Raw genomic sequence first — 26917 nt, forward strand, 5'->3', positions numbered from 1 at the left:
CCACCCCCCATCCTGGTGCCACCCCCTGTCCCAGTGCCCCCCCCATGTGATGCCCCCATCCCGGTGTCCCCAGCGTGGTGGCACGAGCAGGGGGTGCTCTCCAGGTCCCTGTTAGATGGAGGTCTCGTCGCTCCTGGGGGGGGTGGACGGACAGACAGACGGGCAGGGGGTGGGCACGAGGGGTGGGTGGGTGGGTGAGGAATAAAAAACAAGACAGACGGATGCGTGATCGGGGGTGAGGCGGGTGCCAGGGTGCCCTCCGCGCCCGCAGCACCCAGCGCTCGCCCAGACAGGGGGGAGATGAAGGGGGGGGGGGCAGGAGCCCCCCAGCCCCCGCGGGTTAATGGAGAAAATTAAAAAACAGAAATCTGGGCGGGGGGGGGCAGAGAGGAGAGAAGAGGGAGGGTTAGTGCCCGTGGGCAGGGAGCCCCCCCAGCAGTGCCCACTGTGATGCCAACCCAGCCACCCTGCCCCCCACGGGAACCCCAGCACTCCATGGACACCCAATGGGCACTGTTAGACCTGACGGGCACCCAACGGGCACCCTGGCACCCGATGGGCACCCTCACATCCAGTGTGCACCCTTACACCCAATGAGCACCCAACAGGCACCCAACGGGCACCTTGGCATCCAACGGGCACTCAACAGGCACCCTGGCACCTGATGGGCACCCTCACACCCAGTTTGCATCCAGTGAGCACCCAATGGACACCCTGATACCCAGGTGGCACCTTCAAACCCCTTATGCACCCCTACACCCAATGGCACCCGATGGACATTCTCAAACCCAGTGGGCATGCTGGCATCCTATGGACACCCAACAGGCACCCTTGCACCCAATGGGCACCCAACAGCCATCCTTTCACCTGATGGGCACCCAACAGGCACCCTTGCACCCAGTGAGTGCCCAATGGGAACTATGGCACCCAACGGGCACTCAAGGAGCACTGCTGCACCCAGTGGGTGCCCAAAGGGTACCCTGGTACTTAATGGGCACCCAACGGCCACCCTGGTACCTAATGGGCATCCAGTGGGCACTCTTGCACCCATCAACCATCCTTTCACTTAATAGGCACCCAGTGGGAGTCTTTGCACCCGATGGGCACCCAACAGCCACCCTGGCACCTGATGGGCACCCAACAGGCACCCTTGCACTCAGGGGTCACCCATCGGGCTCCCTAGCACTCATCCGTCAGGCACTCACTCGGAGCCGGAGGAGTCCTCGTCCACGGTGCCCGCCTTGATGCTCATGGCGATGGGGGTGACGCCGCTGAGCTGCTCCTGCAGGGTCTGGCGGGGGCGGGGGGCGCCGGTGCCCCCCACCCGGCTGCCCTCGCTGCCTGAGGAGGTGGCGGTGCCCGCGGGAGGTGGCGGGGGGGGCCCGAGGCGCTGGGTGCTGCCCCGTTCGCTGATGGGGGGCAGGCACTTCTTCTTCAGGATGCCTGCAGGGTGGAGGGCATCACCCAAGGTTTGGGGGGGTCCCAGCCTCAAGGTGACCCCCCCCCCATGGCACCCACTTGGGTGTGTGGCACCCCATACCTTTGTGGGGGTGTGGCAGGGGCAGCAGCGGGGGGTCCCTGGGGAGTGCTTCGCCATTAAGGCGGGGGGGCTCGCCCCGGGGGGGTCCCTCGCCCCCCGCCGGCTCCACCCGCAGGGTCTCGCTGCCCCCGTGCCCCTCGCTCTCACTGGCCGTCGTCATGAATTCCCCTGGCCAGTATGGCTGCCCTGGGGCCACCAGGCTGTCACCTGTGGGCAGAGGCGGGCTGCTGGGATGGGCAGGCTGAGGGACACCCCTCATCCCCACTGGGTGCTCCCCATCAGCACCCCAGCCATGGTGAGGGATCCCCCCCCCCGTGCCCAGTGGGTGCCCTCCCCATCCACACCCCAGACTGGGTGAGGGACCCCCATCCCCACTGGGTGCCCCCAGGCTGGCATTACCGGGGGCTGGGGGGGATAGGGCAGGCCCGGGCAAGGTGTCCCAGCCAGGGGGGGGGGCCTCATCCTCGCTCTCGGAGGAGTGCGTGGAGCCATAGGAGCCGCTCCGGTCATCCTCCAGCGACAGGTCACTGTCCGAGTCTGTGTCGTGCTCTGCGGGGAGGGAGCGACACACGGGTCAGGGGGTGCCCAGGGACACGACCACCTCCCTCCCCACCCGGGCTGAGGCCAGGCGCACTTGTTGCACATGTGGTGTCCCTACCTTCAGGCTGGTCCTGGGCGTCGAGGAAGAGCCCCCCTGGCTCGGCCAGTGCCCGCTGCCCTGGGCTGCCCGCCAGCCCCGAGTCCTCCCTGCCAGAGAGGGAAGACCTGCACCCATCGGCACCCATCGGTGCCCGCTGGTGCCCTGCCACCCCCCACATCATGCTGCCCTACTGCTGTGTCACCCCCTCACCCATCCCATCACGCCCCCAACCCTGCCACCATGCCGCCCCACCACCAACCCACCGCCCTGCCATCTTGCCACCCCAATGCCACCCTGCCAGTGTGCTGCCGTGCCACCCCCACCACCCCGCCACCTCCTCCCTCTCCCCAGTGTCATCCTCCTGGTGCGGTTACCGGCGCACGAAGGGGATGTAGCTGTGGTGGCTCTTGCCGGAGCGTGCGGTGCTGTGCAGGGAGCCGGTGGAGCCGCCGGTGGGTGCTGGGTACAGCCGCCCCGCCACGTAGGTGCTGTCGCAGCCATAGGCCTGCCACAGGGACGGGGACATCACAGCCATGGGGGGTGGCTGCCCCTCGCCCCCCCCGGCCCCTGCCCCATCCCAATCCCCTGCGGCACTCACCGGGGTCAGGGTGGATTTGGTGGCCAGCGCGGGGTCGGGGCTGCGCCTGCGGGTGCAGCTGAGCCGCAGGCTCCGCCGCACCTCCTTGCTCAGCACCACGCAGAAGAGGAAGATGAGGGGGCCCTGGGGTGGAGAGGGGGGCACGTGGGCATGGCATGGGGGGGCCATGCCAGCCAGCCCCCACCTGCACACTGCAGGGGACACCACCGGCACCACAGACAGATCAAGGGTCCCCCCCATGCCCACTGGGTGCCCCCCATTGGCACCCAGGACAGGGTGAGGGACCCCCCCGTGCCCACTGGGTGCCCCCCGTTGTCATCCCAAACAGGGCAAGGGAGCCCCTCGCCCACTGGATGCCCCCCATTGGGCAGGGTGAGGGACGAGGGACCCCCCCATACCCACTGGGTCCCCCACATTGGCATCCCAAATGGCAAGGGACCCTGTGTGCCCACTGGGTGCCCCCCCAAAATAGGTGAGGGACCTCTGGTACCCACCAGGCACCCAGCAGGAAAGGGGCTCATTCCTGGGGTGCCCTCTGTCCTATCACCCCCCACCACACCACCCCTCCACTGGTGTCCCCAGCTGGGCAGCTATAGGGGGAGGGGCAGGGTGCCAGGGCACGTAGGGATATGGGGGGGTACAGAGACATATGAGGCTGCAGGGAGTTATAGGGTGACACGGGCATGGGGGATGGAGGTATTGGGGGCTCAGGGAGCTATAGGGAGCTATAGGGTGCTATAAGGAGCATAAGGGTGGAGTGGGCACAGAGGAGGATGGGGTAAAGGAGGTATAGGGGGCACAGGGAGTTATGGGGGGCAGAGGGATGCAAAGGATATAGGTGCTGCAGGGAGGTATAGGGGACAGAAGGTATAGGGAGGCACAGGAGGTATAGACAGGGCAAAAACTGGGTAGGGGATGTAGGGGTAGGGGGGAAGGTGTACGGGGCTGTGGGGGGCACAGGGGGTACAAGGGCTATGGGGAGCACAGGGGGTATAGGAGCTATGGGGGGTACAGGGGCTATCGGGGGACCCCGATCACCTGGAGGCAGTTGGAGATGGCGAAGAGGTAGTGGAAGAGGAGAGCGTCGCTGTTGACGGAGAGCAGGGCCAGGAGCCAGGCCAGGCTGGGCAGCGCCAACACCACCACCGCTGTCTGCAGCCCGGAGCTGGGGGGCATCGCTGTCAGCCCCCCACCCGCAGCCCTGCCCGTGTCGCTGGCTCTGCGCTCCCCCGTGGGCACCCAGACCGCCTTCCCGGCCACAGGCACCATGTCTGCCCTGCCACCCGTGGGTGCCCCACACCCTTCATGTGTCCCTGCCACCCACGTACACCCTGTGTGCCCCTGTCACCCATGGGCACCTCAGCACCCAGTACCCCCTGCCACCCAGGGGTGTCCCCACACCCCATGGCTCCTGCCACCCAGGGGTGTTCCCACACCCCATGCCTCCCTGCTACCCGTAGGCACCCCAGCACTCCGTGCCCCCCTGCCACCCATGGGTACCCCAGCAACCCATGCCCCCCTGCCACCCACGGGCACCCCAGCACTCCGTGCCCCCCTGCCACCCACGGGTGCCTCCCCACCCGGGTGACTCACGCCGTGCCCTTCTTCTCGAAGCCCTGCGGGGTGGCGCAGGTGGCCCTGGCCGCCAGCACGAGGAAGAAGATGCTGACCTGTGGGTGCAGAGGGGTGAGCGGGTGGGGTGCATGCAGGTCTCCCAGGGGGGACCCGGGCACCCCTCCCAGCCAGCCCCCCCCATACGCACGGCCACGGCACAGGCGATGGGCCCTGCCAGGCTCCAGACCAGGCTGTCGTGGATGGAGAGCCAGCAGAAGTCGGGGTTGCCGTAGCCCTCGGGGTCCAGCCCCACCGCCAGCCCTGCCCCGACAGGCACGGCTCAGGGGCGGGGCCACGCCGCGGGGGCGGGGCTAACTGCCAAGGGGCGGGGTTGAGAGGAGGGGCGGGGCTAAGGCGGGGTGGGGCGTGGGATAGCATGAGAATGGCGCAGGGCTGGGGAGGTGGCTATGCTCTTGGGGGCGGGGCTATGCTAGGTGAGGGCGGGACTATGGCCCTGGGGGTGTGTCTAACACCTTGGAGGCGGGGCTATCATGGAGGAGGGTGGGGCTATGGACCTGGGGGTATGTCTAAGAGGCTGGAGAGGGCTATGCTCTTGGGGGTGGGGCTATGGTGGCTGTGGGCGGGGCGGACTGCTTAGGGGTGGGGCTAAAATCTTTGGGGCGTGGCTATGCTTTTGGGGGCATGTCAATGCTATTGGGGCGGGGCTATATGCTTTGGGACAGGGCTATGCTGTTGGGGGTGGGACTGTGCTCTTTGGGGGCGGCGCTATGCATGGAAATAGCACCCCACCCTGCACCAGCCTGATGGGGGAAGTGGTTTAGGGGGTGGGGCCAAACCCTAGAAGGGGGTGGGGCCACCCAGAGGGTGTTGACCCAGGTGGAGGTGGGTGCCCAGCAGTGGGGTCTCCATGGGGCAGGGCTAGGGCCAGGGGGCGGGGTTAGGGCCAGGGGGCAGAGCCCAGCTCTGTGGGCATGCCCTTACCGGTGATGAAGGCAGGCAGCCCCCAGCCCAGGACGTGGTAGAAGCGCATGGGCCCGCGGTCGACATGGCGGGGCTCGCTGCGGCGCCGGTAGAGGTGCAGCCCCTCCAGCAGCGCCCAGCCCACCGCACTCATGTAGAGGAACTGCAGCAGGATGGCCACCACCGTGCACGCCAGCTGTGCCCTGCATGTTACTGCCCCGCCCCCTGGACACACCCATCCCGCCCACAGGAGCCCCGCCCATGCATACCACATGCACTACCCCTGGAGCCCCCCCCCCCTCTGAAGTCCCGCCCATGAAAGCCACACCCATCACTGTAGCTCCACCCCCACATTAGCCCCATCCCCAACCACCCCACCCTGGGAGCCCCACCCCTTTGAGAGCCCACCCCTTTAAGAGGCCCCACCCCCTTCGATAGACCCTCCTCTCTTAGGCCCAACCCACCATGGCTCTGCCCACTGGTTAGCCCCGCCCAATGTAGCCCCGCCCCAGGAGCCCCACCCACCAGCATGCCTCCAAGGTGGGGGCTCCCCAAGCCTTGAAAGCCTCTCCCACCCTAGCCCCGCCCCCTTTGGCCCCACCCCAGTTGGCCCCGCCCCCCCAGGTCACGCACCGGGAGGTCGGCCTGGTTGATGCCGAGCAGGAAGACGAGCTGGGCGAGGAGGAGGGCGGTGGCACCGTGGCGGCGGATGCTGTGGCGGTTGGAGCGCAGCCCCCGCAGCCCCCCCAGCGCCAGCACGGCCAGCAGCAGCCCCGCCAGCCCCACTCCCAGCGAGGCGTAGGTCAGCGCCGCCAGCGGCAGGATCTCCCCGTTCTGCAGCACCGCGGCACCCGTCGGCACGTGCCCACCATGTGCTGGGCATGCGCCCCGGGGGACACGCCCCTGGGGGACACACCCTATAGAACCACGCCCCCCCCAGCCATACACCCCCCTGGGGGCTTTAGCCCTAGGGGAAACCCTGCCCATATTACTCAGCCCCGCCCCAATGGAGCCCCACCCATTCTGCTTAGCCCCGCCCCACAGGAGCCCTCCCCCCCCCCCCTGCCTTGCTCGGCCCTGCTGCCATCAGCACCCACACCTCCATCTCTGACCCCGCCCCTTCTGCCAAGCCCCGCCCACCCACTTGACCCCCCTCCCCCTTTTCACAAGCCCCGCCCCTGCCACCCTACAGCCCTGCCCGCAGCGTGGCACCGCCCGCCCAGCCTGGTCCCCACGTGTCCCCCTGCCAGCCCCGTCCCCCGTGTGCCCCATGTCCCCACGCCAGGGCCCTGTTCCCGGGTCACCCCCATGCCCCGGGTCCCCCCCGTGTCCCACCTCGCGGCGGGAGATGTCCATGAGGACAGCGAAGCTGGTCAGGTGGTGGCACTGGCAGCTGACGTGGCTCCGGTTGCGGAAGACGACCTCGCAGCCCCGCGCCGACCAACCACCCGTGCCGCCCGCCCTGCACCGGCACCCTCAGCCACTGCCTGGGACACCCACCCCACCCCACCCAGGGACACGGGGACACCCACCGGCACCCTCAGCCACTGCCTGGGACACCCACCCCACCCCACCCAGGGACACGGGGACACCCACCGGCACCCTCAGCCACTGCCTGGGACACCCACCCCACCCAGGGACACGGGGACACCCACCGGCACCCTCAGCCACTACCCGGGACACCCACCCCACCCAGGGACACCCACCAGCACCCTGTCCCTGATACCCCCCAGGGTGTGAGCTGCCCAGCATGACCCCATCCCCATGTCACCCACCCTTGATCCCCAGGGACAAGGCCACCCCATTCCCGCACCACCCACCCAGCCATACCCATCACCACGTGCCACCCCCTCCCTCCCTGCCCGTTGGGGCCCCCACCCCACCCTGACCCCATGTCCCCTGTCCCCCCCAGGGGTGTCCCTGTCCCCCCCCCGGCTCACAGCAGGGAGTGGTTCCAGAAGACACAGATGGGCTTCGAGCGCTCCTGGGTCTCCAGCAGCCGGAACTGGAGGGTGATGGGCTTTGCCAGGGCCCGCGGTGCTCGTGCCCCCCCCGCGTGCACGCTGATGCTCACCACCGGCGTGTTGATGATAGGGCGCTTGGGCACCCTGGGGTGCACCAGAGTCAGGGTCCCCACCCAGGCGCGGGTACCCTGTCACACTTCTCAGTGCCCCACTGTGCCCTGGCGCCCCACGGGCACCCTCCCTGGAACCCCCCCCATCTCCCAGGACCGCCTTTCCTGGGGATGCCCTGGGGACACCCCCCCTGTCCCCATTGTCCCAGAACCCCTCCCTTGCCCTGGCACCCCATGGGCACCCTTCCAGCCCCCTGTGCCCCCCATGCCCCAGCCCCCTCCCTGCCCCCGGTCCTGCGGGCACCTGAGGCTGCGCTTGTCGGTGTCGTACTGCTCAGGCAGGAGTCCGGCCAGGGTACGGTAGATGATGACGCTGGCGATGGCCTGGCCCTCACCCAGTGCCGGGTGGCGCTTGTGCCGGGTCACTAGGGTCACCTCCTCCTCTTCATCCTCCTCCTCCTCCTCCTCCTCCTCCTCCTCTGTAGCCTCTTCATCCTCCCCTTCCTCCTCCTCCTGCCCACCCGTGCCCTGTGGTGGCTGACCGTGCCCAGTGGAGGCGTCTGGAGTGCACGGGCAGGGGGTTGGGATGATGCTCTGCCAGCCCCATGGTCACACCAGGGTCCCCAGTTCTGCCAGCTCCATGGCCACGCTGAGGTCCCCTCATCCTTGCCAGCCCCATGCCAGGCTCCCCAGCCGTGCCAGTCCCACAGCCATACCAGGATTCCCACCCCCAAACCTGCCAACCCCATGTCCATGCCAGGATCCCCAACCCTCTCAGCCCCATTCCAGGGTCCCCCCGACCCTGCCAGGCCCACTGCCACACTGGGGTCCCCAACCCTCCCAGCCCCGTGCCAGGGTCCCCAGTCATGCCAGCCCCATGGCCAAACGGGTGTCCCCCCAACCCTGCAAGCCCCATGGATGCAACAGGGTCCCCAACCCCGCCAGCACCACGCTGGGGTCCCCGACCCTGCCAGCCCGTGGTTGTGCTGGGGTCCCCCCCACCCCCCCGGCCTGTGCCAGATCCCCCCGTCCCCTCATTCCCCCCCGCCCCGGGACTCACGCCTGCCCTCGGGGGGCCGGAAGACGCTGTCGGGCAGGATGACGGTGGTCTCCAGGTCGGGGGGCTTCTCCCCCCGCAGCGCCTCGTAGCGTGGCAGCCGGGCGCCCGCAAAGCTGCCCTTGTCCAGCCGCACCACCGACACCACTGCGGCACTGTGTCACCCAGGGGCCCCGCGGCACCCTGTGTGCCCGGCACCCACAGCCCCTGGCACCCATGGCCCCTGGCACCCACGGTCCCTGGCACCCACGGTCCCTGGCACCCCGTGTGCCCAGCACGGACCCCGGCACCCACAGGTGCCGGCACCCACAGTGCAGGTCCCTGGGTACGTGTCCCCTGGGCACATGCGTGGCAGCATCCTTTGTGCACACACACACAAATGCCCGTGATCCTGGGCACATGTGTGTCCCCGGGGTACATGTAGCAGGGGGCATGGTATTCATGTCCATGTCACCAGGCACACACATGTCCCTTGGCACATACGTCCCCTGGGCGCACACACACCCCCACAAGCCTAGTCACACACGTGTCCCTGGTCACACACGTGCTCCCAGACACACGCATGTCCCCATCCCTCGGCACACAGGGACCCACAACCCTGGGCACACACATGCCCATGTCGCCACGTGCACAGGTGTCCTTGGGCACACACATGTTCCCGGGTGCACGCATGATCCCCAGGCACACACATGTCCATGTCCCCAGCACACGTGTCCTTGGGCACACATCATGTCCCCCGAGCACACGTGTTCCCAGGCACACGCATGTCCTCTGGGCACACACGTGTCCATGTCCCCAGGCACAAGCACGTCCCCAGCACACACGTCACACAGGCACACACACGTCCCCAGGCACACCCATGCCCACGTCCTCAGGCACACATGTCCCCCAGGCACACGCATGTCCCCGTAGCACATGCATGTCCTTGGGGACAGGCATGTCTCCACAGGACACATCTCCCGGGCACACCCACGACCCCAGCACCACCCCCTCCCCGGGCACACGCATGTCCCCATCCCTGGGGGGGTGTCCCCGCTCACCGATGTTGGGGGTGACGATGGTGAAGGGGCTGAGGTAGGTCTGGGGCATGTTCTGTGCCAGGGCGCTGGCGTAGTCCTCGAAGTGCTTCAGCAGCCAGGCCGTGCCCCCCTCCGTCTGCTGGATCAGCTCCCAGTGCCGCTTGTTGCTGGTGTCCAGCAGGGCGCTGCCCACCCGCAGCAGGTTCTGCCGGGACGGGCAGGGGTGGGCAGTGCTGCCAGGTGCCCACCACCCTGGCATCTGGGCAGGGGTTTTCCCTCCCTCTCTCTGCTTCGCTTCCCTGCAAGGCTCTGTGGGCTGGGGTACCCTGGCACCGACAGCTGGTGCCAGGTATGCTGTATTCACCCCCCCCCGCCCCAACCGTGGGTGAGGCAATGCCCATCACCCTGGCATCTGGGCTTATGAAAGGGAGCATTGAGCCCACCCCACCTACAGCTCAGCGATTCCCTGGGGAGCAGGGAGTGGAGGAGGTGCCCTGGCACTGCCAGCTGCTCCCAGGCACTCCCTGCCCTAGTATGCACCCCATTTCCAAAGGGTGCCCATCACCCAGATGTTGGGCCTCCTGCCACCAGCCCATGCTCCATTACAGCTCACGGGGAGGGGGCATCCTGGCACTGCCAGCCAGCCCCACCGTCCACCCCTCTCCAAGCATCACCCTGCAGACACAGCCCCACACCCCCCGCCGCCATGAGGGTGCCCATCACCCTGGCATCTGGGCTTCTCCACCAGCCCATGCTCCCCCGTGAATCACGGCATGGAGGGGGCACCCTGGCACTGCCAGCTGCTCCCAGCCATGCCCTGACCCAGCATGCACCCCCTTCCAAAAGGCTGCCTATCGCCCTGGCATCCAGCCTCCTGCACCAACCCACCCATGAGGGTGCCCATCACCCTGGTGTCAGGCCTCCTCCACCAGCCCACGCTCCCCTGCAGATTAAGGCATGGAGGAGGTGCCCTGGCACCTTTCAAAAGGCTGCCCATCACCCTGGCGTCTGGGCTCCCGCACCAACACCCCCCTCCACCACGAGGGTGCCCGTCGCCCCGGCGTCGGGCCCCACCTCGGTGAAGTGGACGTCCTGGGTGGCGGCCAGGCGGAAGCCGCGCTGGGCGCTCTCGTGCTGCAGCAGGCGGCTGGCCAGCCGGTACGCCAGGCGCAGGTCGCTGCCGAAGTAGGCGGCCGTGCGGCGGGTGGCATCGTGCAGCTGCAGGGCCACGCGCCGCGACTGCGCCGGGTCCAGCGCTGACTCGTTCCGCGACAGTCGTTCCGCCTGGCGGGCGGCATCGTTAGCGGGGAGGCGGTGGTGGCATCGTCACCGTCCTTGCGTCCCCGTCCCCCCCATCGCCCCCGCCCCCGGGGACGCTCACCCAGGCCCGGAGGGCGGCGAAGGCCAGGGAGCTGCAGTTGAAGAGGTTGGGGGGCAGCCAGCCCTTGTGCTCGTCACAGTGCCGGACCGCTGTGCCTGCGGGGACGGTGGCCCGGTGGTGACGCCGTGGTGTCACCACCCCTGCCCTGGCCCAGCAGTGACACCGCCGGGTCACCCCACCCTAGCTCCGTGCCAGCAATGCTACCACAGTGTCACCCCCCCATCCCCATCCCCATCCCAGCTCTGCCACCACCACCATGTCACCCCCCTGTCCTGTCCCAGCAGTGCCACCAGAGTGTCACCCCAACCCAGCTCCATCCCAGCAGTGCCACCACCATATATCATCCCCCCGCGCCACCTCAGTGGTGACACCCTGGTGTCACCTCCCCCCATCATGTCCCAGTGATGCCACCACTATGTCACCCCCCAGCCCTGTCCCAGTGGTGCCACTGTGGTGTCACCACCCCCACCCCATCCCAACAGTGCCACCATGGTGTCACCTCCCTGTACCATCCCAGCAGTGCCACCACAGTGTCACCCCACCCCAGCTCCATCCCAGCAGTGCAACCACACTGTCACCCCCCCTTCCCGCTCCCAGCAGTACCACCATGGTGTCATCCCCCCTCAACTCAGTGGTGACACCACGGTGTCACCTCCCTGACCCCATCCCAGTGGTGCTACCGCAGTGTCACCGCCCCCATCCCATCCCAGCATCACCCCCCATGAGCTCTGTCCCAGCAGCGCCACCACAGTGTCACAGCCCCTGCCCCTGTCTCAGCAGTGCCACCATGGTCTTGTGTCCCCCCATCTCAGCATTGCCACCACGGTGCCACCCCCCACCCTGTCCCCGCGCCCCCCCATACCGATGGATCCCTTGGGGCAGGGGGCAGCGGCAGGCAGCCCGAAGCGGGTGCGGGGCCACCAAATGCTGGCCTCGATGGCACGGGGACAGCTGTCGTAGTTGACTGTGGGGCAAAGCAGGGTGTCACGCTGGGGTGACAGCAGTGGCACCTGGTCGCTGGCACCCAGGGTGACAGCAGGGTGACAGCAGGGTGACAGCAGTGGCACCTGGTCGCTGGCACCCAGGGTGACAGCAGGGTGACAGCAGGGGCACCTGGTCGCTGGCGCCCAGGCTGACAGCAAGATGACAGCAGGGTGACAACAGGTTGACAGCAGGGTGACAGTAGGGGCACCTGGTTGCTGGCACCCAGGGTGACAGCAAGATGACAGCAGGGTGACAACAGGGTGACAGCAGGATGACAGCAGTGGCACCCAGGGTGACAGCAGGGTGACAGTAGGGGCACCTGGTCGCTGGCACCCAGGGTGAGAGCAAGGTGACACAGGGTGACAGAAGGGTGACAGCTGGGTGACAGCAGGGGTACCTCATCGCTGGCACCCAGGGTGACAGCAGGGTGACAGCAGTGGCACTCGGTCACTGGCATCCAGGGTGACAGAAGGGTGACAGCAGGGTGACAGTGGTGCCCAGTCGCTGGCACCCAGGGTGACAGCAGATTGACGATGGCACCCAGTCCCCATCACCCACCTTCGCAGCCGCTGGCCGTCACCTCGGCGAAGGGGTTGTCACAGCGGTCGCAGTGGCGGCCGATGACGCCGGCCTTGCAGGGACACTGCCCGCTGGTGGCATCGCAGAGGCGGGACAGGGACCCGGTGGGGTAACAGTCGCAGAGCAGGCACGAGTCGCTGCCCGCCGGGCGGTAGTGGTTCTCCTGGGGGGGGTGATGGTGGCACCATTCGGGGGGGTTGGCACCATCCCCCTGGGGCCACCGCGGGCACAGGACGCTAGGGACGGGGACTCACCTTGCAGCGACACTCGCCCGTCGTCTTGTTGCAGTCGGGGTCGAAGCCCTTGGTGACGTCGCAGCTGCAGGGGCCGCAGGTGGGGTGGCCCCACCACCCCCGCGGGCAGGGCTGGGCCTCCCTGCCCGGGTGGCATCGCACGATGTGGCACAGCGTGGCACGGCCTCCACATCCAGCACCGCCACCCTGCTTGTCCCATGCCCACCCTGTCCCTTGCACGGCCACCGTGCCCCTTGCACGGCCACTATGGTTCTTGCATGGGCAGCGTGTTCCTTGCACGGGCACCGTGCCCGTCCTGTGCCCACTGTGCCCCTTGCACGGCCACCCTGCCACCTGCATAGGCATCATGTCCCTTGCACAGCCACTGTGTCCACCCTGTCCCTTGCACACCCACCATGCCCCCTCACACACCCAGCAAGAGGGACGGGCACGCGCGAGTGCGACGGGCGCCCGAATGGGCGCCCGTCGCACTCGCGCGTGCCCGTCCCTCGCCGCCACTTACTTGTGCTCGCAGTAGGGACCGAAGTGACCTTGGGGACACTCGCATGTGTAACCATGCACCGAGCCTGGTTTGCGGGCGCAGGTGGCCGGGGACTGGCAGGGGTTGAGGGCACAAGCGCTGACGCAGCTGTCACCGAAGTAGCCTGGGCACGAGGATGGGCATGGTTGGGGACATCGTAGAGAGGGGGTGTCACCGGGGAGGGTGGCAGTGCCCAGGGAGGGTGGCAGTGCCCTGGGGACAGTGATAGGGGTGGCAATGCCCTGGGGACAGAGACAGGAAGGGTGGCAGTGCCCTGAGGACAGTGACAAGGAGGTGGCAGTGCCCAGGGAGGGTGACAGTGCCCTGCGGGTGGTGATGGGGGTGGCAGCGTCCTGGGGACAATGATGGGGGGGGTCCAGGGAGGGTGGCAGTACCTTGAGGACAGTGATAAGGGGGGTGGCAGTGCCCAGGCAAGGTGGCCACGGCAGTGACAGCAGTGCCAGGAGTGGCAGTGCCGAGGGGACAGTGAGGGGTGGCAGCGCGGGGTGTCCCTGGGCACTCACCGGGGTGGCAGCGGCAGGAGAAGCTGTCCCAGTCGTCGCTGCAATAGCTGTGGGGGGGGCAGGGCCCCGAGTCGCAGGGGTCGGGCAGGGCGCAGCCCCCCTCCACGTTCACCCGCGCCGCCTGCGCCACGCTCAGTGCCACCGCGCTGGCCGCCGTCTCACCCACGCGCACACCCTGCGTCACCACCACATTGTCACCCCTCCTGCTGTGCCTTGGTTTCCCTTGCTAGAATCCGGCCCTCCCCCCGCTCCATGCCACCCCGTCCCCACATCAACGTACCCCCATCCCTGCCCCGGGAGTTATGCCTGTGCCCACATCCCTGTCCCCATGCCCAGCCCCAGGGCTGTATCCCTGTGCCCCCGCGGCCCTGTGCCCATGTGCCCCCCGTCCCCACGTCCCATGTCCCTGTACCCATGTCCCTGTGCTCATCCCCTGTGCCCAAATATCCTACGTCCCTGTGCCTTGTGCCCATACCCACATCCCTGTGCCCACGTCCCCATGTCCCCACATCCTACTGCCATGTGTCCCACGTTCCCATTCCCTGTGCCCATACGCCCATGTCCCCATTCAGTGTCCCCATGCCAATACCCTGTGCCCATGTTCCCACGTCCCTGTGCCCATGCCCCTGGCCCCCACTGCCGTGTTTGTGTCCCCACACCCTATGCCGCGTCCCCAAGCCCGTAGCCCCCTGTCCCTTTGCCACCACCCCTGTGCCCATACGCCCCCTGTCCCCACGGCTCATGTCCCTGTGCCCAGATGTCCCACGTCCCCATGCTTTGTGCCCATACCCATGTCCCTGTGCCCATGTCCCCATGCCCGTGTCCCCACATGCAACCAACGTCCCCCTGCCTGTTACATCCCATGTCCCCACACCATACACCCGTACACATGCCCCTGTGTCCCTGTCCCTATTTGACGTCCCCATGCCCTGTGCCCGTGTCCTTAACCACGCTCCACGCCCACGTCCCTGTGCCCATACCCGTGCCCCCCCACCGTACCCACGTCCCCACGCGCTATGCCACGTCTCCAAGCCCATACCCCCCCGTCCCTTTGCCACCACCCCTCTGCCCGTACGCCCAAAGTCCCATGTCCCCCTGCCCTATACCCGACACCCCCTGCCCGTGCCCGTACCTGCAGGCAGCCACGGAAGCCCTGCTCCACGGTGCCGCCGTCACCCGCCAGCCCCCCCACACTCAGCGTCCGCAGCCGCAGCCCCTGCAGCTCCCCGGCCACGTCGGCGACCGCCTGCGGGCACGGGGTGGGGGTGGGGGGCACTCAGACACCCATGGGTGTCATGGTGGCACCCATGGGGTGAGCAGAGCGGTGTGCCAGCCCCCTGCCTCAGTTTCCCCCCCACACCCCGGAGGTCCCAGCCTACCTGGTGGCGGCCATAGTCGAGGGCGAGGAGGAGGAGGGTGGCGGGGGGGGGGCGGCCAGGGGCCCCCCGCAGCTCCAGCTGGAGGTGGTGCCAGTCGCCGTCGTTGACCTTGGCGTGGGGCAGCCGCAGCCAGGCCAGGCGGGAGCCCCCCTGCCAGACGCCCGCCTCCGCCTGCCCCTCGCTCAGCTGCCGAGAGGGACGTCAGTGCCCCCCGCACCCCGGGGCGGGGGGGCAGCCCTGGCACTGCCCCCAGGGCAATACCCCCCACCCAGGGCAATACCCCCTCCCAGGGCAATACCCCCTCCCAGGGGCAGCCCCCCCAAGGGTAATTCCCCCCCCCCAGCACTGTCCCCCAAGCCAACACCCCCCAGAGTGCAATACCACCCCGTGGGTGGCACCCCCCTGGCACTGCCGCCTCCCAGGGCAATACTCCCCCCATGGCAATACCCCCCCAAGGGCAGCACCCCCCCCCCCCCGGTAATACCCCTATGGCAATACCCCCCTCCAAAGGAAGTACCCCCCCAGGGCAATAACTCCCCACCAAAGGCAATACCCCACCAAGGGCAATACCCCCGCAAGGCCAATATCCCCCCGGCACTGCCCCCAGGGCAATATCCCCTATGCCAGTTGCCCCCACCCATAGCCATACCCCACCCGGTGCCCGTGGGGCACACCTGGAGGGTGAGGGTGGCGCGGGGGCCAGCGCTGGCCCGCAGCAGCAGCCCGCGGGGGTGACGGGTGCGGAACATCAGCCCCAGGTGCCAGGGCAGGGTGATGGGCAGTGCCAGCCCGCTCCAGGACACCCGGCTGCTGCCCAGGAACCGCTGGGGGCTCGCCATCTCTGCGGGGAGACGGGGTGTAAAGTGGGTGCCAACCTACCCCCACCCCCACGCCGGAACCCCCATGGCCACCCCGGTGCCCCCCCCCCCTTACCTTCCTGGCAGGTCTTGCCCCCGAAGCCCAGTGGGCAGCGGCAGCTGAAGCTGTCCCACTCATGCACGCAGGTGCCACCGTTGTGGCATGTGCTGGCGTCGCAGAGGGTCTTCTTGGCAGGGCAGCCTGCGGGAGGGTACATGGGGCTCACACCCCCCCCCGCCTCCATCTCTTGGGACCCCAGCCCCATGCCCCCACCCAGCCAGCCCCATGGCCTGGCATGACCCAGTCCCATGTCCCCATGGCTGGGGGGCACTGAGACCCTCGGGCACTGGGTCCCAAGTCTCCCAAACCATTCTCCAGCCCTATGGTGCTGGCATGGTGCCAACCCCAGCCCTTGATCCAGCCCCACACCCTGGCACCCCAACAGGTTCATATGGCCCAGCCCCATGCCCAAAGAGCACAGAGACCCCTGGGCACTGTCGCAGCCCCACATGCCCTTGATCCCCCTCCAGCCCTGGCACTCCCTGACCCCATGTCTGCATGCCCAGGGGACACAGCCCCCATGCCCCCTGGATCCCCATCTAGCCCCACAGCCCCAGCACCCCCTTTACCCCATATCCCCCAGCCCCACGTTCTCATGCCCATGGGGCACAGAGACCCCCAAGCGCTGCCCAGCTCCATGCCCCATGGATCCCCCTCCAACCCCACAGCCCTGGCACCCCCCAGACCCCAGACCCCAACCCACACCCAGTGGGCACAGCCCCCTCCCACCCCCAGTCATCTCCCCAGCCCCATACCCCCCCTGCCCCCCTCCCCGTGCACCCCTGTGCCCCTCACCGGGCAGGGTGCCGTTGTTGGCGATGAAGGCGGCCATGTCAACGGGGCGCTGGTCAATGTGGAGGTGCCGCATGCACCCCACGAACTGCCGGCTGCGGATGGGGAAGCTCTCGGGCAGGGTGGGCACGCCGCCCAGCAGCAGCGGCCCCGTCAGATCCAGTGACCTGCAGCACCCACCATCACCCATGGGGACCCCGAGGGACCCCCAAGGGACCCCTAACCCCCCCCACCCATGGGGACCCCAAGGGACCCTCCCACCCATGCCCTAACCCGTGGGGACCCCAAGGGACCCTCAAGGGACCCCCCACCCATGGGGACCCCAAGGGACCCCCCCGCCTTACTTCTTGCTGCCAGACTGGGTGCCCTGGGCAGCACAGGAGTAGTTGCCCAGGACGGGGCCGAACCGGAGAGCCATGCCAGTGTCACAGTCGTCCACTGTCACCACGGCCACTTTCTGCTCTGAGGGGCCCTGGGGCAGCCCCGACCGCCCCAGCACCGGCTGTGGGCAATGCCTGAGCCGTGGGACCCGGGCTGCCCCCGGCCCCGCAGCCTTCATCCGGCTCCTCGTCCTCCCTCTTCCCCCCAGCACCCCAAACCCCCACCCTGCTCCCCTCTATCCCCCCAACTCCCACCATGCTCACCCCATCCCTCCCTCCCCCAAACCCCCACTCTCCATCCCCCCAAACCCCCTCCCTGCTCCACTCCATCCCCCCCAGACCCCCACCCTGCTCCCCTCCATCCCCTCTTCTTCTGTCCCCCCCAAACCCCCCACCCCACTCCCCTTCCTCTCTGTCCCCCAAACCCCCACCCTGCTCCCATCCATCTCTGTCCCCCCAAATTCCCACCCTCCATCCCTTCTTCCTCTGTCCCTGCCAAACCTCACCCCACTCCCCCCCAAACCCCTGTGCCCCGCAGAGTGCCCCCACCTTGTTGTAGTAGTGGAGCTGGACCCGGTGCCACTGTCCGTCGCTGACACCGCCTGGCACGAAGGGTGACACCGTGGTGGTGGTCTCACCTGTGGGTACCAGTGGTCAGGCAGTGGGAACAGCCCGGGGAGGGGGCACAGCGGGGGAGCAGAGTGATGGGAGTGCCAGGGCTGCAGTGCCATGGGAACAGCACCAGGGACGGGATGCCTGGGATGCAGTGCCAGGCAGTGCCCAGAATGTGGTGCCAGGGACACGACACATAGGATACAGTGCCAGGGATGCAATGCCCAGGATGCAGTGCCAGGGATGTAAAGCCTGGGGTGCAGTGCCAGGCAGTGCCAGAGATGTACAGCATGGGACGCAGTGCCAGGGATGTGATACCCAGGACATGTGCCAGGGATGCAGTGCCAGGCAGTGCCAGGGATGCAATGCCCGGGATGCGATGCCAGATATGTACAGCATGGGATGCAGTGCCAGGGATGTGATACCCAGGACACGTGCCAGGGATGCAGTGCCAGGCAGTGCCGGGGATGCGATGCCTGGGATGCGATGACAGATATGTACAGCTTGGGATGCAGTGCCAGGGATGCAGTGCCAGGCAGTGCCAGGCATGCGATGCCCGGGAGGGAATGCCGGGGATGCCGTGCCGGGGCGCGGCGGGCGCGGTGCCCATACCTGCTGAGAAGGTGAGCTGGACCTGCTCGCCCACGATCTCCAGCGCCACAAAGTCGTGCTTCTCGTTGAAGCGCCCGTTGTAGAGCAGGAGCCCGTCCCGCTCCTTGGTGGCAAACCTGGTGCAGGGCCGAGTGCCAGGCTCTGCCCATTGCCGCCTGGCCCCCTGCCATGCCCCCCAAGCATGCCCCGTCACCCCACAACTCCCTAGCCTGCCCCATGCCCCCTCACCTTGCGCCCACCAGGACACACTGGCACCCATCACCCCCTGCCCTACTGCCCTCATGGGGTGCCCCCCACCCCATTGTCCCCATGCCAAGGGGTCACCCCACCGCTCCACACCCTGTTGCCCATGGGACACCCATCACCCCACGCGCCATCGCCCCAGATGATACCAATGGAGCACCCATCACCCCACACCCCAAATGATGCCAACGGGACACCCATCACCCCACACCCCATCCGATGCCCATGGGACACCCATCGCCCCACACCCCAAATGATGCCAACGAGGCACCCATCACTCCACACACCACTGCCCATGGGACACCCACAACCCCACACCCCATCGCCCCAGATGATGCCCACGGGCCCCCCCTTGCCCCCCCAGGGCTCACGTCAGGGCGAGGGTGAAGTGGAAGCGCTGGCGGAGGCCACGGAAGGTGAGGAAGGAGCGCGGGGGGAAGCTGCGGGTGCTCATGGTGCAGAAGGGCTTCTCGTAGTGCCCAGGGGGGCACTGGCAGCGGAACCCCCCCACCAGCAGGTTGAGGCAGGTGCCCCCGTTGCGGCAGACCCCCGGGGCGCAGCGACCCCCCCCGGGCGCTCAGCTCGCAGCGCTCCCCTGCGCGAGGCCCAGCTGGCACCCGGCACCATGCCCAGGGTGCCGGGCACCCCCTGCACCCCCAAAATGGGGGATGGGGGGGTGGGGATCCCCTCTTCATACCCCCCCCATCAGCTCCAGAGAGGCTTTATCCCCAGCTCCATTGCCGTGGCAACCACCTCCCGTCACCATGGCAACTGACTCAAAGCCCCCCCCCCCCCCCCAGCATCCCCTCCCCCACCAGCTGGCACCCCCACACCCGGGTGTCCCGTGGGGGCTGGGGGTGCCCAGGGGTCCCCAGGGCAGGTGGGGGCTGTCCCCAGTGCCACCAGTCTCCCAGTGACCGTGGTGTGTCCCGTCTCCCCGCCCCAGGCCAGCCGTGGTGGGGAGCAGATGGCCGGACCACCGTGGTGGGGACGGGGTGTCCCTGCACCCCAGGGTGTCCCCCAGGCTCTGCCGCCACCAGTGTCCCAGTTCCCCCGCCGACCTCCTGCAGGGACCTCACTGGGGTGGAGGGACAGAGGGGACAGGGGACCAGACATGGAGGGTGATGGGAGGACAGGAGGGGGGACAAGGGGGGATGTGGGAGGGGGTGAGGAGTGGGGGACAATAGGGAGAGAGGGCAGAAGGAGGGGGGTTGGGGCGCGAAAGGAGGGAGGAAGGTGGAGAGATGGAAGAGAGGAGGAAGATAGAGGTGTTGGGGACAAAGGGGAGGAGGGGAGAGGGAGGATGGAGAGATGGCTGGAGGGGAAGGGAGGGAGGGATGGCCGGAGGGAGGGCCAAGGGACGATGGCTGACAGAGGGACAGCTGAGGAAGGAACGGGTGACAGAGGGCTGAAGGGGAGCAGGCTGAAGGGACGACCACGATGGGTGGTGGAGGGCCAGCAGAAGAAGGGGTAGATGAAGAAGGCTGAGGAGGGATGTGATGAAGGCTGATGGGGATGGCTGATGGAGGACTGGAGTGGGACAAAGGGATGATGGGGCTGGATGACGGAGGGACAGCAGAAGGAACAGACGATGGAGGGCTGAGGGGGAGTGGGGTGAAGGGATGTTGGGGGAAGGATGATGGAGGGATGGAGAGCTGAAGGGAAGGAGGAAGAAGGGATGATGGAGCTGGATGATGGAGGGACAGAAGTTAGAGAGGACGGAGGGCTGCAGAGGAGCTGGCTGAAGGGATGACGGTGATGCATGATGGAGAGACAGCTGAGGAAGGGATAGTTGAAGGGCAGCTGGTTGAAGGGATGATGAGGATGGACACCAGAAGGAAGGCACGGATAGAGGACGGAGGGCTGCAGAGGAGCTGGCTGAAGGGATGATGGAGGGAGAGCTGAGAAGGGGTAGATGAAGGGGAGCTGGCTGAAGGGATGATGAGGATGGACACCAAGAGGAAAGGATCACTGCTGGAGGGCCGAAGGGGAACGGGACAAGGTGACACCAGGGATGGACGCGCTGGGCTCTCACCAGTGAAATCTTCATGGCACTCGCAGGTGTAGCCACCCTCACGGCTCCGGCACCGCCCGTTGCTGCCGCACGGGCTGGAGTAACAGAGGTCGATCTCCGTCTCGCAGTAGTCGCCGGTGAAGCCGGGCGGGCAGCGGCAGCGCAGGCCAGTGACGGGATGGATGGGGCGGAAGAGGATGGTGTCGGAAGCGAGGAAGGGCGCCGAGCTGTCGAATTGGAGGACGGAGACGCAGCGCATGTAGTTCTCGCAGGGCTCGCGCAGGCAGATGTTGTCGTCGAAGGGCAGGACCCGCTGGGCCGAGATGGCGGCCAGCAGCGAGCGGTTGAGGTAGAGCCGCTCCTGCAGCTCCTCAGAGGAGAAGAAGCGGGCGCCGTGCCCCGAGGCGGGCAGCAGCACTGAGAGGCTGACGTTGAGGATACGGGCAGTCCCCACGTCCGTGTCCGTTTGGATATTGAAGAGGACGACACGGTGGCGGGGGGTGGCCAGGACGGCTGCCACCCCCTCCAGGAAGCGGCTGAGCAGGGGGGAGAGGAATCGCTCCTGGGACATGTCGGCCAAGCGCAGGGTGATGCTGTTGCTCAGCATCTCGTCCGTGATCACCGTCACCCGCAGCGTGCACTGGGCCGTCGCGCTGTGGACCCCGTCTGTGGTTGGGGGGGGATGTGGAGGGGTCAGTGGCAGCACCAGCCACCGCAGGATGGGGACGGCGGTGGTGATGGGGCACCCATCCCGCTTGGCCACCATGGGATGGGGACGGTGGGATGGGGACGGTGCTGGCTATGGGGTGCCTGACCTACTCAGCCACCACGGAATGGGGACAGCACTGGTTATGGGGTGCCCGTCCCACCCAGCCACTGCAGGATGGGGACAGTGCTGGCTATGGGGCACCCATCTCGCTCGGCCACCATGAGACAGGGATGGTGGGATGGGGATGGTGCTGGCTATGGGGCTGCTGCTAGTTATGGGGCACCCATCCCACTCGGCCACCACAGGATGGAGCCAGTGGGATGGGGCCGGTGCTGGCTGTGGGGTGTCCGTCCCGCTTGGCCACCACGGGAGGGGGACGGCACTTGTACGGGACGCCCGTCCTGCTCAGCTACCGCGGGATGGGGACAGCACCCGCTCTGGGGCGCCCATCCTGACTCGCCCAGCAGTGCCATGGGGCAGGGAGGGGGTGGGGAGCAAAGGCTCTGCCTGACACTGGGGCACCCACCTTCCTCCTCCTCCTGGCCAGGATGAGGGGCAGCGGGACATGGGACAGATGGAGAGCGGGCGGTGGGCGGACAGATGGATGGAGGGAGAGTGGGGGGGGGGGTGGGGGGAGGGAGAAGGGGGTGACGCCAGGGTGGGGGGGGGTGGCAGGGGGCTGGGGCTGCCCAGTGGCCCGTGGCCGGTGGCCGGCGGGGGGGTTGCCATGGCTGCGGCCGCGGGGGCCCAGCTATGGCCGGACCCTTTGTTCCCCTCTCGGCTGCCCCTGCGTTGAGGGGGGGCACAGCCTGGGCATGGGGGGCTCCCTGCCCCCACCCTTTGTGCCCTGGGCACCCCCCTCCACTTTGTGAAGTTGGAGCAGGGACCCCAGCCCAAAGGGGGGTCTGGGGGGGTACAGGAGGTGATGGGGGACACGTGGCTGGGGACAAGGGACATCACGACATGGCCCGTGACTCAGTTTCCCTCCCTGCCTGGGGGAGGCTGAGGAACCACTCCCCCACCCCAAGGTGACCCCCCCCCCCCCCCAGCAGCACCCACCGGCCCCCCCAGCCCAAAAGGCGCCAAGAACCGCCAGCACAGCTCCCCCTTGGCCCCTTCCCACCAGTGACCCCCCCAAACAGATGCACTGGGTTTGGGGACCCCCCCAGTAGAGAGGCCAGGGTGCCAGCACTCCCCCAAATACACAGAGCAGGCCCTGTGCCCCCCCCAAATACAAGTGTTGGGGCCTTCTGGAAACACATGCGTTGGGGTGCCAGGACCACCCCCAAATACTGCACTGGATCCTGAGCCCCCCCCCAGATTCACCCATCGGGCCCCCCTTAACATACACATAAGGGTACCAGGACCCCCCCATGCACACACCAGGCTCTTCCCCCCCACAAATACACGCACAGGCCCTTGCACCTCCCCCAAACACACGCAGTGGGCCCTGCCCCCTCCAAACGCACACAGCGAGGTGCCAGGACCCCCCCCAAAATACACACACAGGGTCCTGCCCCTCCAAACCCCTGCTACAGGGTCCTGACCCCCCCCCCCCCCCCCCAAAACATGCACTGGGTTATTGGACCCTCCCAGACACCCCAGGGCTGAAGTTGGGGGTGGAGAAGCAAAAGGGGGAGCTGGGGACCCCAACTGCCTCCATCGGGGATGTCGGGGTTGGGGAGCACAGCATCCCCATTATCCCCCCCCCCCCCCGCCCCGATCTGGAGGAGGCAGTCAAGATGGGGTGGTAGGACCCCCAAAACACCTCAGGGCCATGTAGAAGGATGGGGAGCACCCACAAACACTTCCCCAGCCCCAAACCTTGGGCCTCCAAGCCACCCCAGCCCAGGACAGGGGTCTTACCCGAGACGGAGACCCTCATGACGGCCTCCAGGGGGCGGTTGTTGTCCAGGGCAGGGCTGAGGCGCAGGTCCCCACTGTGGGGGTCCAGCAGCACCAGGTTGAGCTCGTTCCCCTGCTCAAAGGCGTAGGTGAGGCTGTCGGAGACGTCCGGGTCGTGGGCTGGGATGCGGCCGATGACCCCCCCGGGGAAGCTGCCCGAGCGGTTGGTGATGTAGTTGTTGAAGAGGATCTCGAAGTTCTTGAGTTGGGGGCTGTTGTCGTTGGCGTCGCGAAGGCGAACGTGGACGGTGGCCCTGCTGACCAGGGGGGCCGAGGTGGCTTGGACCACCATGACGTACTCTGCCTTGGACTCGTAGTCCAGGTCGGCCAAGGCAGTGAGTTCGCCGGAGAAGATATCCAGCTGGAAGACCTCAGGGATATTGCCCTCCACGATCTGGTACATGATTTGGGCGTTGGTGCCCTCATCGGGATCAGTGGCCGTGATCCGGGCCACCACTAGCCCAATGGGGCTGTTCTCCTCAACAAAGATGTCAAACTCATCCCGCTCAAAGACGGGCGGGTTGTCATTGACGTCCAGCACCGTCACTTGGATCTCCACTGGTGTCCGCTTGGCCGGGACCCCCTTATCAACAGCGAACGCCCGCAGGGTGTAGAGCGGCACGTTCTCCCGGTCAAGGCGGCGCAAGGTGCGGACGATGCCAGAGGTGGACTCAATGATGAAGTCACCATCCCCATCATCACCCCCCTGGAAGGTGTAGAAGACCCTGCCATTGAGCCCTGAGTCACGGTCAGTGGCAGATACCTGGAGGACGCTGGTGAAGGCGGGCACATCCTCGTAGACGGAGCCCTGGTAGGAGTCACGGAGGAACTGGGGTGCGTTGTCATTGACGTCGCTCACCAGGATCTCCAGGTAGGTGGTGTCAGACTTCTGTGGGATGCCATTGTCACGTGCCGTGATGGCCAGGGTGTAGGACACCTGGTCCTCGTAGTCCAGCTCCATCTGTGTGGTGACGGCCCCCGTCTCGGCGGCAATGCGGAACTGGGGGATGCTGTCCTCCATCAGGTAGGTGATGCGGGCGTTCTCCCCCGTGTCCTCATCTGTGGCGCTGATGACCACCACCGTGGTGCCCACTGGCCGGTCCTCGTTGACGTTGACAGTGTAGTGGGAGCTCTGGAAGACGGGCCGGTGGGTGTTGGCGTCAGTGACGTTGACGACCACCTGGGCCGTGTCCTGGCGGGTGCCGTCAGAGGCAGCAATGGTGAGGAGGTACTGCCGCTCCAGCTTGTAGTCCAGGGGCAGGGCGAGGGAGATGAGCCCACCGCCGCTCTGGCTGGTGATGGAGAAGCGGTTGCGGGTGTTGCCACTGGAGATCTGGTAAGTGATGACGCTGTTGGCATCACGGTCAACAGCGGAGACGGTGAGGACGCTGGTGCCCACTGCCGCGTCCTCGTTCAGGCGGGCGCTGTACTCCCGTTGCGTGAACTCGGGGCTGTTGTCATTGACGTCCAAGATGGTGACACTGACACTGGCTGAGGAGGCCATGGGGGGATTACCCTGGTCCTGCGCCTCTACCCCGAAGTTGTAGAAGTCCACCGCCTCCCGGTCCAGCTCGGAGGCCACCACAATCCACCCGGTGCTGTTGTTGATGGTGAAGGGGAAGCCGGCACCGGTCTCCAGGAGGGTGTAGACCAGCCGGCCGTTGTCACCCGAATCGGCATCGATGGCTTGAACGTGGATGACGGAGTAACCCACCGGCACGTTCTCCAGCACGGTGGCCTGGAAGGGTGTGCTGACAAAGATGGGGGCGTTGTCATTGACATCCAACACCTGGATGGTGACCAAACCGCTGATGTTGGAGAGGGGTGGGCGGCCTCCGTCCTGCGCCCGGATCCTTAGGGTGAACTCCTTGCTAACCTCATAGTCCAGGGGGCTGACCACATCCAGCGCGCCCGTCTGCGCGTCGATGTAGAAGTGGCCGCGGGTGTTACCGCTGACGATGCTGTAGTGCACCAGGGCGTTGCTGCCCTTGTCGCGGTCGGTGGCCGTCACCCGCAGCACGGCCGAGTTGGGCGCCACGTCCTCGGGGACCTGCGCCACGTAACGCTTCTCACTGAACTGCGGTGCGTTGTCGTTATCATCCTCCACGGCGATGCGGACGGTGGCCGTGGCGCTGCGGGGTCCTGGCTCCTGGCCTTGATCCGTGGCCTCCACCAAGAGCTCAAAGGCCTCCACCACCTCGCGGTCCACGGGGCCACGGGTGCGGATGACGCCTGAGCGGGGATCGATCTCAAAGACCTCGTTGGCGCCGCCAGCGTTGAGGAGACGGTAGAGGACGTTGGCGTTGGGACCAGCATCCCCATCAGTGGCCCGCACCGTCAGCACCTCGTAGCCCACCTCCAGGTTCTCCCGCACACTCTCCCGGTACTCAGGCTGCTCAAAGGCCGGGTCGTGGTCGTTGGCGTCGCTCACCGTCACTGTCAACGTGGCCATGGCGCTGCGTCGGGGTGTCCCGTGGTCCACAGCTGTCACCCGGAAGACATGGGTGCTCTTGCTTTCGCGGTCCAGGGGGGTGGCAGTGGTGACGGCGCCGGTGTCGGGGTCCATGGCGAAGAGGGCATCAGAACGGCTGTCGAAGAGGGCGGCCATGGCATAGTGCAGCCGGCCCGCCTCCCCCTCGTCGGGGTCCACCGCCGTCACCCGCGTCACCGGCGTCCCCGCCGGCCGGTTCTCCCCCACCGAGGCCTGGTAGCTGGAAGGCTGGAACTGCGGCGCCGTGTTGGGGCTGCGGCGCCGGCGGGAGTGGCTGGGGGTCACGGGGCTCCTGGTGGCCCCTGTGGTCAGGGGGTTCCCAGCATCCCCAGTGCCCGTCATCCCCCTGGTGCTACTGGTACCCTTGGGGTCTTTCCCAGTGTCCCCATTACGTCCAGTATGCCTGGTGTTCCCGGTATCCCTGGGGACTTTCCCAGTGTCCCCATTATGTCCAGCATGCCTGGTGTTGCTGTTATCCCTGGGGACTTTCCCAGTGTCCCCAGTGCGTCCAGTAGCCCCGGCGTTCCTGGGGTCGTGGGTGTCGCCAGCGTGCCGAACATCCCCGGTGCTCCTCACGTCCCTGGTGCTCCTGGGCTCCGTGGGGATGTCGGTGTCCCCAGTTTCCCCAGCGTGTCCAGTATCCCCGGTGTCCCCGGGGACTTGGGTGCTCCCGGTGCCTCCATGGCCTTGGGAACCCTCGGGGCTCCCGCTGCCTCTCGCGTCCCCGCTGCCGCCGGGGCTCCCGGTGCCGCCGATGCCTCGGCAACCCCCGCCGCCGCCGTCCCCTCTGGAAGCGCCGGCGCCCGGTGCGGTCCCAGCGCCGCCGCGGTCCCCGGAGCCGCCCGTGGCCGGGGAGGGCCCGGCGCCGCCGCTGTCCCCGGTGCCGCTGGAAGCGCCGGTGCTCGAGGAGGGCCCCGCTCCGCCGCTGTCCCCGGTGCCGCCGGAGCAGCCGCTGTCCCCGGTGCCGCCGCGGGGCCGAAGCAGCGGCAGGAAGGCGCCGGGCGGGCAGGTGCCGGTGCCGACGCCGGTGCCGGTGCCGATGCCGGTGCCGGTGGCGGATCCCGGGGGCGGGCGGCGGGGCTGGCCCGGCGCGGGCAGCGGCAGCAGCAGCAGCAGCAGCAGCAGCAGCAGCAGCGGCGGCGGCGGCGGCGGCAGCA

At 67.5% G+C, this 26917-nt stretch overlaps 1 protein-coding gene across 1 annotated transcript; it reads right to left on the reverse strand.

The window, feature by feature from the left end:
• Nucleotides 1–30: 30 nt before the first annotated feature.
• Nucleotides 31–26869, reverse strand: CELSR2 (cadherin EGF LAG seven-pass G-type receptor 2). Its single transcript, XM_049832675.1, is given in 36 exon segments — nt 31–133; nt 1206–1443; nt 1541–1747; nt 1940–2089; nt 2199–2287; nt 2555–2685; nt 2779–2901; nt 3817–3943; nt 4372–4448; nt 4541–4653; nt 5335–5509; nt 5947–6147; nt 6649–6775; nt 7254–7421; nt 7692–7947; nt 8448–8591; nt 9485–9668; nt 10538–10747; nt 10845–10939; nt 11707–11808; nt 12387–12570; nt 12662–12782; nt 13164–13305; nt 13706–13880; nt 14838–14951; nt 15085–15270; nt 15759–15925; nt 16018–16143; nt 16798–16961; nt 17139–17296; nt 17724–17812; nt 18399–18514; nt 19013–19209; nt 19211–19236; nt 20677–21321; nt 23231–26869. Coding segments are annotated over 36 exon segments (8421 nt in total). The 5' UTR covers nt 26103–26869; the 3' UTR covers nt 31–111.
• Nucleotides 26870–26917: the final 48 nt, after the last annotated feature.

This window comes from Accipiter gentilis, chromosome 29 (genome assembly GCF_929443795.1).
Source record: "Accipiter gentilis chromosome 29, bAccGen1.1, whole genome shotgun sequence".
Taxonomy (NCBI): Eukaryota; Metazoa; Chordata; class Aves; order Accipitriformes; family Accipitridae; genus Astur; species Astur gentilis.